The sequence below is a fragment of the Cupressus sempervirens genome, chromosome 10, assembly GCF_028749045.1.
Source record: "Cupressus sempervirens isolate cs-2001-9-10 chromosome 10, ASM2874904v1, whole genome shotgun sequence".
Taxonomy (NCBI): domain Eukaryota; kingdom Viridiplantae; phylum Streptophyta; class Pinopsida; order Cupressales; family Cupressaceae; genus Cupressus; species Cupressus sempervirens.
The window spans coordinates 772,001,051-772,016,937 of NC_143127.1; the positions used below are offsets into that span (position 1 = coordinate 772,001,051).

The 15,887-nt window shown below is 35.0% G+C and overlaps 1 protein-coding gene across 3 annotated transcripts in view; it reads left to right on the forward strand.

The window, feature by feature from the left end:
• Nucleotides 1-15,887, forward strand: part of SUT2 (sucrose transporter 2) — a 108,315-nt gene that overhangs the window by 40,534 nt on the left and 51,894 nt on the right. For all 3 annotated transcript variants that reach the window (XM_089807569.1, XM_089807570.1, XM_089807571.1), the window contains exons 2-5: nt 2,990-3,055; nt 3,783-3,881; nt 4,003-4,067; nt 4,258-4,342. In XM_089807569.1, the coding sequence (XP_089663695.1) occupies nt 2,990-3,055; nt 3,783-3,881; nt 4,003-4,067; nt 4,258-4,342 (315 nt within the window). The remainder of the gene's footprint in view (nt 1-2,989; nt 3,056-3,782; nt 3,882-4,002; nt 4,068-4,257; nt 4,343-15,887) is intronic.

A 15,887-nucleotide genomic window follows, 5' to 3' on the forward strand; every position in this document is an offset into this window, starting at 1 on the left:
ATCAATCATCAAGATCCTTGATCATAAACCGATCACAACCTCTGTCTCAAACTCTTTTACCATCTCAATGACCCCTAGGGCCTGGCCTCCTTGCACTAGGCCTCGGCACTCTCTGCAACTTCACACTCTACTCAAACACTTGCATTGGTCATATCAACTCCAATCCAAAACACAACTCCATTTTTCATGATTGATCAGATCCCTCTTATTGACTGATCACACCTTTTCCCTATGACAGTCATTCACCTTTTGTCTCCTCACAATGTCAACCTAGTTTCTGTCTCTCTTTGACCATACTAATGACTCCACAATGCTACACAAAACCCACTAATAACATCAACTGCAAATGGTGAATTTTAAATGGACTGTGACTGCCCATTTGTTCTCACATTCCCACAGACCCTTGTCCAACTACTCCTTGAACCTTAGAATCTTGACTTCCCACAACATTAAAGGACTTCTCTCTCATTGCATTTAGCACACCAAACAACCCCTTAAACATAAATGGACTCACTTTAATGCTCTGATCCTTATACTCTGTCTAATCTGAGACAAACAATTACATCTGCATGGAGACAAACCAACTTGACCTTAACAGTGTGTTCTCTTGTCTACCAATTACTAGAGCACTGCTAAAATTCTCCCTCACATATTACTAAATTAGTTTCTTCCTCACAAATCCTGATTGCATAAACTTCTTTACATTTGAAGACACTGTCTTTTTCCGGACTTAGACAGTTTTTATTGCTCCTCTCCATCCAATGCATGTGTTAACCTGTGCACGATCTCCTGCAAAGCATAAAGACATAAATTACAGACCCTCCACCATATTCATGCGAAGCCTGAGGGTTTGATGGATGTGCAACATCCAAGTTCTACACTTTAGAAACTTACTGATTACCCTAGTAAGGGTTTGATTAGTTTACACAAAAATCTGAATATCTTTGTTAATACCAAGTGGATTTAAATGAGACAAAAACCAAATTGGTTTGTATTCAATTTCAGATCTTCATTAATCCCAATTAACTATGAATCAATGTGTTAAAGCCTCACATGAAAATAACGTCTGCAATCAGACTGTTATAGTGAACAAAACGAGAGAAAAGTGCAGAAAACTTGCTTTTTTATTTTTGGGCATTACAATTATATATAAGCCTGATCATGATTGGAAACCAACAGCAACTTCTTAAACTACCCAAATAAATTCCAATGGTTCTTTGATCCCTTAATCATGTAGTCAACTTGCCAACATTTAGTTGTTAAATGGACAACTTATAATTCTTTTTGCACCAAGCCTTAGCTATCATTCCTATTACATCAATATTTTTCATTTAAAGACCTCAAGAACACAAATCAAAACTAAACTCCTATCTTGTCCCTCTAAGCCCTTACATGACACTATTGGCTCATTTGCTTAATATGGCCAAATATGACTAATTGATTACAATCACCCATTACCATGAGCTCATTTGGCCTTATTAGCCTTGATTACATAAATGATGGTCAGACTCATAATAGACCTTGCAAATTCAAGACAACTCATGGATCTTCTTATGGCCTTATGACAACCATCCTTGCATCAGGTGCCCCTTCACCACTTAGGCAACGCACTGATGATATTTTATAAACTTAGATGCAGCAAAAATGTAGTAAAATATTTTAAAAAAGAGAGTAAAAAATAAGAAATCTTGTGTGGAAATCCAATTTTCTTTTGAATACAGTCAAAATACTCTTCAAATCTTCACTCCCTAGTGCAAAGTTGCTGCAAATGGACCTGAAGAAATTTGGGAGGGCTTTGTTTTGCTGGAGGAGCAACTGAGAGCAAGAAAAATGAAATGTAAATGAACTTTTTCTCTGTGGGACTTTAGTTTTACTGTGGCCCAGTTTTTCCCTTGGACTTGTTCAAAAACTTGGTGAGTTTTAACGGCAAGTTTTTAGCTGAAAAACTTTCAGAGCAAAAAAAAACTTGTCAGAGTACTCTCTGAGTTTTACATCTATGATGGAGAATGGTTGACTATTAAACAATTAAGTGTACCTACTCTAAATTACAGGCAAGCACTTTAGAGTAATCAATGGGCTGGTGTACATCTTTGATTTTCATTTGTTTTTCCATTTCCAGTATTGCTTTGAAGGAATTCAACAATGTGATTCTATATGGTTAGATGGATTAAGGTCCATGGGCAATCAAGTACATCCATTTTAATCATAGCTGGCAACTATACAATCTAAATTCTTACTTTTCTCTTTGTATTTATTATGTGTCCCCTAATGCGGATGTCCGATATGTAGGAATTTCAGTTGTCCACTCATGATTCATATATTTGGAACATTTTAGTTTTCATTATAGTATGCACTTTAGGTAGCCTGTTATGACAATTAGAGCACTCTGAAAGAACCCACCTACATATTGCTTCAGGTTCTAGAGGGTTTTAATTTTTATCCTAGGTGAAATCTACTTTCTGCACTAGTAAGTGTTCAACCTTTTTATTTTTAATTCATGGGGTTAAACCACTAAACATGAGATAACTCATGATAGGATATACAACACAATGAAAACCATAAAGTAACGTACTGGGAAGGTCTAATAAAAGATCAAAATTCAAGGGCAATTACTGGCAAATTTTCTGATTCTTTTCTTCGTTTACAGTTTTCTGAGAGTTTTTGTTAATTGTTAAGTATGTTGAAATTACGTTTATTGAGAATAACCATTTCTTTTATGGTTTTACAACCTACTACTTAGAGAAGAATTTTGTAAGCTTTCAAGGTCATGCAGACTAACTACATACGTTGAGATTCATAAGATATACATGGAGGGGTCTTTTCTTCTGACAAAATATTAAACCCAAAATCTGAAATTCTTGATGAAGTATTTCTTTCTAGTTCAATTTAATTTCCTTTACTGAATACTAAGCATGGAAACCGTGGGTGCTATTCAATAGCTGTTTCTGGTAAATTCCTATATGTAATGATTTACATTCCTTGCATGCAGACACTTGGAATAGGACATCAATTCTCTTCATTTATATGGCTTTGTGGTCCAATTACAGGGCTTGTGGTAAGTAATTTCAGCTCCTACTCCTCTGTATTTTGTATATAACTATACAAACAATAATTTGGAAACTAAAATTACATCTCATTGAATCATATTGTCTGTTCATGAATTCTGTTTGTGGCAATCATGTTATCATAAGAGTTCTTATAAGCATGGGTTACAGTTGTTATCTGTTAGCTTTCTTGTGGATGAAAACAGAATTTGTTGATGGTGTTTATATGGTTTTCTTGTGCATTTTTCTGCTTTGATTATTGTATTGACATGTATTTGTAGAGCTTCACAGCAGATTGCATCTGGTTGGTTTGTATAAAATATCTAAAATTTTCCTACAGAAAACCAGTGATCAGATTTTAAGTTTTTGGTGTATCTATTGGAAACAGAATGATATGTCTACCTGAGGAAATTAGAATTTCACATTATAAACTTATAATGAAAGGTCAGATGGTTAATTTTACTCAAATCTGTGAATTTTTTATTGCATACAGTTTAAATTTTAATAACAATTTCATGAATTATGGTTTGAGTGAGAATGACTAGGCTGAACATGTTTAATTGCAGTTGTGGTTTTAACTCTATTTGTTTGGTATAATTTTGGGTTGATGGTACAGTCTTTTTCTTTACTTGTTAAATAAATATTAGAGGCTAAGAATACTGCAAGTGTGTTATTATATCTGTCATTCATAAACTGTGAATAAAAACTTATTATGATTTGTTTGGTTTTTATTTTTAGGTGCAACCCATTGTTGGTGTGTGGAGTGATAAATGCCAATCCATATATGGAAGAAGACGCCCCTTCATTTTTTCTGGGGCTCTCATGATTTGCTTTGCAGTGAGAATATATAATAACTTGTTATTTTTAACTTTTGTTTGTCACAGTATCTGTGCACTTTCCATTGTTTTCACGAGTTTATCTGTACCTTTGATCAAGTTTGATTTAACTTGCCAATCAGGTGACCATTATAGGATTTTCTGCAGATATTGGATACCTTTTAGGGGATACACATGAGAGTTGCAAGTAAGCATTGTTTGCCAAATGTGTCTGTTGTTCTTACACAATTGTTGTCTTTTATTTATAAGCATTATTTTACTTTTGAACATGCTATCTGCCTGTTTGGTGACCCATTAATATTGATAGCCTGTTATTGAATTATGAACATAATGCTCTGTAGACAGCGTCCTGACCTCAATTCCCTATCTGAATGCAGTACTTATAAAGGCACACGACCTAGGGCCGCTGTTGTGTTTGTAATAGGATTTTGGATGCTGGACCTTGCAAACAATACTGTTGGAGTAAGCTTTGTCATTATGGCTCAATTTTTCAATGGATGGCTCAAAATATTGTTTGTTAAATGAACATTGTCGTCTTGAGGTTTCTTTGTTAATGTACATTTGTTTGAGTTTATATACCTCAGAAGTTTGTAAACCAGTTTTTTCCTAACAATTTTCTCTTGTTTAGCTTCAGTCCGTTTTTGTTAATCATAACATTTTCATTTAAACTAAGAGCTTCAGTCCGTTTTTGTTAATCATAACATTTTCATTTAAACTAAGTGGCAGAAGTATTCTTAGGTGCATGCCCCAAACTATAGTTAAAAAAACTTGGACTTGGCAATATATAGTCAAGTTGAGTTTTTAATTAATGAGGACAGATTTGCAAGAAACTTTTTCCAATGAACATTTCTGATAGTTAATCAAATTCGCACAAGAGCAATTCCTGTGTGAAATTAGTCTTAGGAATTGTGGGTTCTCATCCTCCAATTCTAGATCTAGATGGTTTTCATCCTAAAGTTATTTGAGCTGTAATTCCATGCTCTAAAAGATGTAAAAATTTGATAATAAAATATTTTCTCAACGACACTCCTTGCTTGGTCTCTTTAAATGTATAATTTGTCCAAAGGGCATAAGTCTTCATGCGCCCCTTATTAACTTTAACTAGTAGTTTTCATTTTATAATATTACTTATCCTCTTATTGGAAGTGGCTATTTGAACCATTGCGATTCTTTTAATATGCCAATTCCTTTTTATTTCATAAAATTGCAACTTCATTGAAGAGTACCTATGCCCTTTTTATTTAATTTAAATCTTGCTCTTTTACTACCAATGCTTCTATGGTATGTGGCAATTGATCTTAATTACTTGATTTTTCCATGTCTTTTCTTAAGGCTAAGAATCACTTTTTCCTGGAGAATACAACTACTATGCCAGAATATATTTCTATACTAGACCATGTCATAATTTTGGATGCCATTTAGCTATCTAGTATCTTGGGTGGACATAATTTAAGTCTGAGGATGGGAAAATGATGCGGTTGAACCCTACGATGATTCATTGAACTCTCCTTTTGAACTCATGGATTTTGCCACTTGACACATTCGTCTTCCATTTATCTTCACCCCTCTCAAATCAGCGATCTCATCAATACTAAGCAATGTATTTACATCCTTCACAACCCAAATATAGATCAATGTCATTTAGGTCATACGCATGCACCTCTATACCTTCCTTTAATATAATTGAGGCTTGCATCACACAAACACAAGGTCATTGAAGTGCCTTTGCGTCAAGGCACTTTGTGAATAGCCTAAAAAATGCTCTAGTTGCACTCACAACTAGAGACACGACACTTCAAGGCAGGAATAGAACGTGGATGGCAAGATTTTGAAGATTAAGCATTGTGGCAGCAAAATCTTGCCACCAAAAAATTGCAAGAACACTTACAAGTTTGTATGAAATTAAGAATTTAGTTATCTTAAAAAATAAGTTGCAAGCTATAATTAAACATCATTTTTCAATCTTGCATTTAGAGTGTCTTTTCTACCAATGCATAAAGTTGATACAAATAATGCTCACTCCACCCTCACTCTCTTGTAACTTATTAACTCATTGTGTGTGACATCTTAAAGGTTGTTATTGAGGATCAACCTCTTCATATGTGTGTTGAGGCTAGAAATAACTTATACATTTTCTATAAATTAAAGGTAGACGAAAAAAATTGGGTTCAGATAATAGGGAGTAGTGTGAATACGTTTGTGGAGTTATTATTTTCACCTCTGATCAATAATGCCCCATATGGGTCCCTATTAACCCTATTTCACCGATACAAATGCGAAATTGCTTCTTTGCCCCACCCATGGTTGCGTATAGACTCTCCATGGTTTTTTTTAACCCCATCTACCAACTCCAAAACACTAACAATGGTTCAAAGTTCAAACACCCAAAACGAGAGTGTGGATGAAAAAGAACTAAAGAAAATCATAATTTTTTTTCTAGAACAAGGGTTAACATTGTAAATTTAAAGTAATTTTGATAAAAAGCTTACTTCCAAGGATTTCCATGATGTTGACAAATGTATCATAAGAAATCGTACTCACAACACTCTCTATGCCATCATTCTTGTATTAGGACTTAAACACTTTGCTTCAGGAGATATCTTTCTCTCAGATTCAACTGTGATAGTTATCTCTATGATGTGTTTCTGATCCTCTTTTCCATGTGTTTTTTATTCATACTCTACTGACATCGATTCACATAAATAATTATCTATACTCTGTAGTCATTTCATCTAAACAGCTGGTCATCTCTCTCTTTTACATCAGCAGTTATCCTTTCATATGCTTGGATGGTTCAAGTCATGGAAGAGTTACTTTTCTTTTTTAAGGACAGTTGCTTATATTGGCTCGACAGAGTCTTCATTGAAGGAATGAAGAGTTCGCTTATTTGTATGAAAGATAAGTTCATACAAACTGATGGCATTCGCATATGTTTGAGGTTACTGTTTTTGATAGTCATTTTTTGCTTCAACAATCGGATGCATACAGTTTTTCATTTATTATATGCAGATTCTTAGATGTTATGATTAGTACTACTGTTGAGCTACATTGATGTTAATTGTAATCCAGACTTCTGCTTATTCATCAATAGAGAGACATTTTGTGTCCGAGTTTTTCTCCCTGAAGCTGGAGGGATTTCCTAGGGTAATTATGTGTTAATGTTCACTATTTTGTTTTGTATGCTGCTTGTTCATTTCTGGTATAAAAATCAACATGGTATTAGAGCAGGTTTTATGAGAACAAGGATTAGATTCATTCAAGCAGTGAAGTTTTCTTATTTTTCTTCGTGATTGAATAAGTCTTTCTAAAGATCAAAGATGGTGAACAGCCTAAAAATTGAAGATAGGTTTGATGGCACATTGAATTTCACCTCTTGGAAATTTAGAGTTCTTATCACATTGGAAGGAACTGATTTAGAATTTGTGGAAAATGATGTGCCTGAGCCATCCAATGAGGCTGAGAAAACTCAATGGAAGAACAATGACATTAAGGCTAGGAACTTTTTGATAGATTATGTCAAGGATCATCTTGTGCCAATCATATCCAAGATGAAGTCAGCCAGAGTCATGTTCAAGACTTTTCAAGACCTTTATGAGATCAACAATACCAGCAGAGCTCTTGCCTTTAGACAACAACTTCATCATATAAAAATGGCTAAAGGGGAGTCTGCCATGTCCTCCTCCTTGAAGATTACTGTGTTAAAAGATCAACTATATGCAATTGGAGATCTAATTAAAGGTAGACACCTAGTTATGTTGGCAATGAATGGTTTTCCTCAATCTGGGGAGTTTTTTATCCAAGGCATTTGTGGAAGATCTAAGATTTCCAAGTTTGATCCTCTTAGAGTTGATTGCCTGCAAGAGGAATACAGGTTGGCGACAAGAGGAAATGGGCAAAGCTCTCATAATGAAGGAAATCATGTTCAACTACTCAAATATTCAGAAGGAAAGGAAGTGAAAGGAGAAAAGGCAATTTCAAGAGTAATAGAGATATAAATTCTGATTCATCTCCTGAACCAAAGAAGGAGGATTTCGCTCACATTCAATGTTTCAGAGGTGACAAGTATGGTCACTAATAACTATGCTCGAGATTGTGTAAAAAGATCTGAACGTCACACTGATGCTGCGAGTGTTGATGAGGTGTCACCTAAAAAGGAATCCAGTGACAACTCAAGAGGATATCTCTCATCTGAGCTCTTCAAAGCAATGTTCCAACTGACTACAACACCTGGTTGATTGATAGTGGTGCTTTTCGTCACATTACTGGATATTGAGAGCATCTTTCTGATTTGGTAGAAAGAGAAACCCATTTAAAAGTAATAATTGGAGATGATGCAACTCATTTAGTGAGAGGTGCTGGAGCCTCTTCTCTTCATCTAGATTCTGGCATTCCTCTTCATTTGAGCGAGGGCTTGTTTATTCCAGGAATCAAAAGAAATTTGGTCTCAATTTCAGCAATGGAGGGCAAATGGCATCAAGTTGCATTTTCTGATGGAAAAGTTCTTACTTGGACAAAGAGCTCTAGCATCAAATCTGCCTGTGTGATTGGTGTTCGTTAAGAGAGTCTACAGTTGTACAAACTTTCTCTTCATCCAATTCAAGCATAATGATTAATGCATCAGTCCATCAATTCAAGTGAGCTATTACATAGAAGACTTGCTCACTTACATTTGAAAACTCTTCCATCCATGGAGAAGATGGTTATTGGTTTACCAAAGTTTAGTTAGGAGCATGATGACATTTGCGAAGGATGTGCATTGGGTAAGAATGTTGAAGGTTGTTTTCGAAGTAGTGAAAGTAGATCAAAATGAATTTTATAGCTGATTCATTCTAATTTATGTGGACCAATCTTTGTGGCGTCTTTGAGTGGATTTTGGTATTATGTGTTTTTTATTGATAACTATTCTCCAAAGACTTGGATTTATTTCTTGAAATCTAAGGAGTCTGAGGAATTACTTAATAGATTCAAAGAATTCAAAGCTTAGGTTGAAATTTGAAAACCTGTCCAGCAAAAGGATCAAGGTTTTGAGATCAGATAACGGAGGATACACTTTTGCAGGTTTTCAAAATTTCTGCATTGAGGCATGGATCAAGAGGGAGTTGTTTGTCCTCTACAACCTTCAGCAAAAATGGAGTTTCTGAAAGGAAAATCAAATCCATGGTTGAGGCAGCTAAAGCCACAATTCATGATCAAAATTTAAGACTTTTCTTTAGGCAGAAGCTTCCAAAACTGTTGTCTATATTTGGAACCGAAGCCCTCTTCAAATATTAGAAAATATGATTCCTGAAGAGGCCTTCACAGGTATCAAACCTGAAGTTAGTCACTTAAGAATTTTTGTTAGTCCTATTTATATTCATGTGCCTGAATATAAAAGATTTAAACTAGAACTATCAAGCAAGAAAGGAATACTTGTGGGTTATAGTGAGTCTTTAAAGGCCTATGGGATCTATATTCCAGGGCAAAAACAAATTGAGATCAGCAGGGATGTACTTTTTGAAGAGGAAGTTGCCTTCAAATATCGAAAGGGTCTTCCATGGAGATAGATAACGAAGAACAAGAGAAACCTTAGGATGGACATTTATCTTGATCATTTGTCTAATATTCAGAGGGAGGCTGCTGAACCAAAAGAGGCTTTTTATTCAGCTCATCCCATAGCCAACTGATGGGCCAAGTAATATTTCTGTAGGTAGAAAGAGATCTCTATGGGCTAGACAAACTATGCACGAGACAACAAATTATGCAGCTCCTCGTGGCAGTTTTAGAGAAAGCAAGAGGCCACAATAATTTTCAGAATATGTGACATTAACGAGTGATATCATGGAGTTTGAGCTTTTCAACTTTGGGGAAGCATCCAGTCAACAAGTTTGGAGAGATGCTATGTTAGAATAATATCAGTCTACCATCAAGAATGATGTTTGGGATGTACAAAGGCCTAAAGAAAAATTAGTCATGTCTTCCAAGTGGCTTTTCAAGATTAAGCATGCAGCTGATGGAAGTATTGTTAAGTACAAACCAAGATTTGTGACAAGAGGTTTTCTCTCAAGGAGGGGATAGATAATAAGGAAACATTTTCTCTTGTAGCTCAGTATACATCTATCAACACTATTTTGTGATTCATGGGAAGGGGTCTCATGTATGCAAATTGAAGAAGGCATTCTATGCCCTTAAGAAAGCATGTTGTGCATGGTATGCAAGGATTGATCAATACTTGATGAGCTTGGAATTCTTCAAGAATGATGTTGATTCAAATCATTATTATAAGATAGTTAATGATAAGACCTTAATACTGGTTCTTTATGTGGATGATTTATTTCTTAGTAGAGAAGATAGACTCATTGTCAAATGCAAGAAAGATTTAGCCTCTGAGTTTGAGAAGAAAGATCTTGGTCTTATGCATTACTTTATAGGACTGTAAGTATGGAAAATATTCAATGAGATTATTTTTAGTTAAGGGAAATACACCATAGATATCTTGAAGAGGTTTGGGTTGATGGATTTTAAGTCCATGTCTACACCCACAAAGACAAATTTGAAGAAGTTGAGAGTTTCCGCAGTTAGCTCTGATTTGATAAATCCCACCATATATAGACAACTGATTGGATCTTTGATGTATCTAGTAACTACTAGACAAGATATTTGGTTTGCATTGAATGCTCTTAATCAGCTTGTGTGGACCAAGACAAATTCATATAGTTGCAGCCAAGCATATCTTGAGATACTTGCGTCATAGAGTTGGATATGGCTTGAGATATACTTCAAATGTAGACCCGAATTGACAAAATTATTCTAATTCTGATTGGGCTAGGAGTGTAACTGATATGAAAAGCACTTCTTGATGTTGCTTTAGTTTGGGCTCTGCCATGATTTCTTCGTGTAGCAGAAAGAAAACTTTTGTGAGTCAAAGTATTGTAGAAGTTGAATACATTGTAGCATGTGTAGCATCTCAAGAAGCAACATGGCTGTGAAAGCTTCTTGCAGGATTGTTTGGTCAAGCGTTGGAGCCAATTGTGATTCATTGTGATGATCCAAGTTGTGTGAAGCTTTTTGTGAATCTTGTGTTTCACAATGGAACAAAACATGTGGAAATCAAACATCATTACATCAGAGATATGGTGATGAGGAAAGCTATTGAACTCATGTATGCATTGATGAACATACAACTGACATTGTAAGTATGCATTGATGAACATACAATTGACATTGTTACCAAGCCTCTCTTGAGTGAAATTTGCACATTTTCAAGACAAGCTTGTGGTTGTGGAGAATGCTGCTCTTGGTGAGAGGGAGTCTCAACATTAGTGATCTTTTTTGTGAGCTAAAATGCATATTTCTCTGAGACGGAGAAATATGAGGTGAAAGCCCTTGAGAAATGTTGCTATGCTAAAATGCATATTTCTTTCAAATGGAGAAATATCAGGTGAAATTCCTTCAGAGATGTTGCTCTTTCTTCTTATGGGATAAGCCATGGTGGACATCATGTTGAGAGACTCCATGATGACATCACATTGAGCGACTCCGCAATGAGCACTTGTGTATATGTTCTTTCCATGCATGGTAGATGTCATGTTAAGTGATTTCATGATGTTATCACGTTATGAGATTCTATGATATAAATCTTTTCCACAAATGGGTGTAGCCATTGTGGATGTCATGTTGAGAGACTTCATGGTATTTTTATCTTGAAAGATACCTCCCTAGCTAAGGGGGAGCGTTGATGATTTAGCTTCAAGAAATATCTTTGTCTTAGATTTGATTGAGATAGTTATTTCGGTGATGTGTTCCTGCTCCTCTTTTCCTCTTTTCTACGTGTTGTGTTTTTTATTCATATTTTTCTTTCATCGATTCATATAAATAATTATCTATACACTTTGTAGATGCTTCATCTAGATAGTCGGTCTCTTTTACGTCAACAATTATCCTTTCACATGCCTAGACTGTTCAAGTCATGGAAGAGTTACTTCTCTTTTTTAATGGCAGTGACTTATATTGGCTCAACAAACACTTTATTGGAAGGACAATGAAGAGTCTGCGTCTTTGTATGAAAGACAAGTTCATACTTATTGATGGGATTCACATATGCTTGAGGTTACTATTTTCGATAGTCATTTTTTGCTTGGACAATTGGATGCATACAATTTTTCATTTATTGTTTGCAAAAACTTAGAGGTTATGATTATTACTACAGTTGAGCTAGTTTGATGTTAATTGTAATTCAAAATTTTTATTATTCATCAATAAAGAGACGTTTGTGGTTGGGTTTTTCTCCCTCTAGTTGGAGGTTTTTCCTAGAGTAATTTTTTGTTATGTTCACTATTCTGTTTTGTATACTGCTTATGCTCATTTCTTTTATAAAATCAACATTTTTTACCAATGCATAAAGTTGATAGAATTAATGCCTACTCTACCCTCACCCTCTTGTAATTTTAACTCATTGTGTGTGAGGTCTCAAAGTTTGACATTGAGGATCAATCTCCTAATGTGTGTTTTGAGGCTAGAAATAATCTATACATTTTCTTTAAGTGAAAGATAGATGAGATAAGATAAATTTATTAATGTCCAACAAGACAGCAACATGTGTCTAAGGGATTGAAATATGTATAACAAGGCAATTGCCAACATTAGGAGCACTGAATGATGTCCATGGAAAGAAAAGCAAGAAAGAAAACAAGCAGAGCCAAAATGGGCTAAATAATCCTCATAGGCGAGAATTAGTCTAGAACTAAAGGATATGATCCGGGGGTGGATAAGATAAGATAAGATATACTAATGTCGGACAAGAGGTCAACAATGGTCTAAGGATCTGAAAGTTTACAATCAAGGTAAACCACCCACAACAAGGACACAAATGGTGCCTGCGAAAGAACAAAGCAACAAAGAAAACAAAAGAAGATACCAAGGAAAGGACTATGGGTGGAAGGAAAAATTTGGGTTCAAATAGTATAGAGTAGCATGAATATGTTTGTGGAGTTGTTATTTTCACCTCCGATCGATAAAGTTCCTTAAGGTCCATATTGGTTCTATTTCACCTATATAAATGCTGAATTGCTTCTTTGACCCTACTAATGATCTCCATGATATAGATTCCCTATGGTTTTTTTCCCTAACAGAATCTACCAACTCCAAAACCCTTATAATGGTTCAAACTTCAAATACCTATAACAAGAGAGTGATCGAAAAAGAATGAAAGGAAATCATAAATAAATTATATTTTAGCTTTTTTTCAAAACAAGTGGTAACATTGTAAATTTAAAGTACTTTTGATAAAAAGCTACCATAAGGATCTTGACGATCTTGACAAATGTATCATAAGAAATGGTATTCACAACACTTTCTATGTCATCCTTCTTGTATTAGGGCTCTTAAACCGCTTTGTTCACAAATATGTGTATATAGTTGGGCAATATAGAATCTATACTTTGCAAGATAAGGAAATGATTAGCAATGTGTGAATCTTGAATGCTCAAGCTCGTTGTCATTAATGTGCTCTTTTATGAGTTTTAGGACTTAACTCTGATGTAGATGTATTTGGTAATATCCCTTGTATCTTCTACTGTATTCTTTAGTCACTTGGTTTCGTTATGTTGTTGAGAAGAAGGTCAAGGCAATGGGCGACACAACAGCTCCAAATCCATAGTTAGGAGACTCGAACTTGGCTTAGACTCAACAAACATGACTTAGACTTGGGCTTGGGACTTGGTTAAAAAACTCAACTAAGACTCAACAAAGTGAAAATTCCAAAAAATTTAGATATTTTAAAGGATTTAATACTTGTATCTTGTACACTTTATTAAATAAACCTTGAAGGCACAATAACATCATTAGATAGAAGCTAATTTGATCACATAAGTATAAACACAAATTGTAGATGAAGGAAATAACACATTTAAATATATAAATATTGTCAAATGTATATAAAACTCATGGATATGAAATCCATGACATCAAATGTTCCAAACAAATGTCAAAAATGCTAAATAGAGGTATATGGCTTAGAAGAGCCAATGTCATCCATACAAAAGTGTTTAAGGTAGGTCTTAGATGATGCAACAACCATAATATCTATTTGTGATCATGTTACCCACACCAACATCACTTGTGCTTGTGTATGCTTGTTCTCTATCATCCTTTGTCATGGCTACAACCACAACTTCTTTATCTGCCTGGCCAACCGAATCAAGATGTCATCACTAAAGATAAGATTCTTATCCTTAGCGAGCTCTACTCAAACCGTGGATCAATCTCCCCTAGTGTGATGGGGTCGAGTTAGTGTCTAAAATCTTTCTGTACCTAAGATGAACCTTGCAATGAACATAGACTAGATCATGCAACCTCTCCATGAATAGTATATTGTGTCGCTTGGAGTGTATGTGCTCAAACTTACTCCAATTTCATTGACAACCCAAAGCACTTCATGGCTGGCTCAATATGCAAATGGAAATTGTGGTCCTTAGCACCAAAGACTTGCCACCATTTATCTGAGATGAGAAAGAGAAAACAAATCAATCTCATTATCCAACTTTATGTTTTGACATTTTACATTTTTAAAGTTAAATTATGCCCTTAAATATATTTTTACTTGGCTGTGATGTCACTGATGGAAATATTGTCATTGATGTTAAAATGGATGAGACACATAGCACCATCAATTAACGGGAGATAATGAACTGTTTGGAATCCAATGCTATATGAGGGTGATTAAAGGAACATGTTGAGTAATGCAAGCAAATCTCAGTAACTATATAGTACATCAAGACAAAATAAATTGAAAGAAAGCAGCAAGTACATTGACTAAATATTGTTCCTGAATAAGCCTTAGAAATCAAATACATATACAGCCGCAAGTGAATAGTTACTATTGGTGTGTGAACACATATGGAGGGACTACACACTAATGTAAATGTGATAAGTTCATTAAACAACAAAATGATAAATCTGTATGCCATCTACTCAGAATGCAGTATGCAGCATATGGAAACTACATATGAAGATACACACATCAAAGGATGTTAGAAAATTTATATAGGGTCCGAGTCTGATAAATGGCAGCGATGATTAATGTACAGCTAGAAGACCATATCATTGATAAAGAGAATTTGATGTTTATTTAAAACAACATCAGATTGAAGAAAATGTGTCTATCGTCAAAGAAATGATGGTGTGATTAGTCTTCAGTACATAAAGTTGTGATTCATATAAATTCCATGATGTGAAACGATGGAGATTTACGGCAGTTGTGTCAGGTAGAACTAAGGAATATAATGAACAGCGATTATTATTAACTAAGAGTATATATCAATGGTGAAGTCTTCAAACGGCACATAAGAGTATCGTTGGAAATAGAAGACAACGATGGAGAGACTTCAGACCAAGACAACTGGTGATTGAAATTTAAGGTCAATTAATAGCATAGAACGTCCAGCACATACATTAGCAATGATAAAATATTCAAATAAGCAAACAATGTTTATAGTAAAGATTTTGTGTAAAACCCAATAAGTCAAAGTTAGAAGCATATGTGTTTAAAAAGATATCTCCACTACCGTCAAACCAGATATGATTGCCCTTAGGTAATCATCGAATAAGGATGGGATTGTCTTTAGAGATCATTTTCATCAAATAATGAAGTAACAGTCTTCAATATTCAAGTTTTTACAACAACGATAATGATGGAAGGAAAGTGTGAAGGGAGTTTTTATTAGTGCTGGATGTCAAACACAGACGGCTGGCATACTTGCAGCAGAGATATATATTGGACTATCGTGAGGTACTAAAGAACAAGACAGTGTTTAGAATCAGAAGCATCCACCCCAGCGATAGAGTCCACAGATGGCTAAGTGAGTGAGATGGAAAATCATCCAAAGTATTAAGGCGGCGATAACTAATTTGCTTGGTTAGAAGAAGACCAAAAACAACATATAGTCCCCCAACGATGCGAATCAGCCATCAAAGTGTAAAGTTGATGTGCGGATGTGAGTAAACGTTTAAAGTTTAAACATTCAAAGGGTCG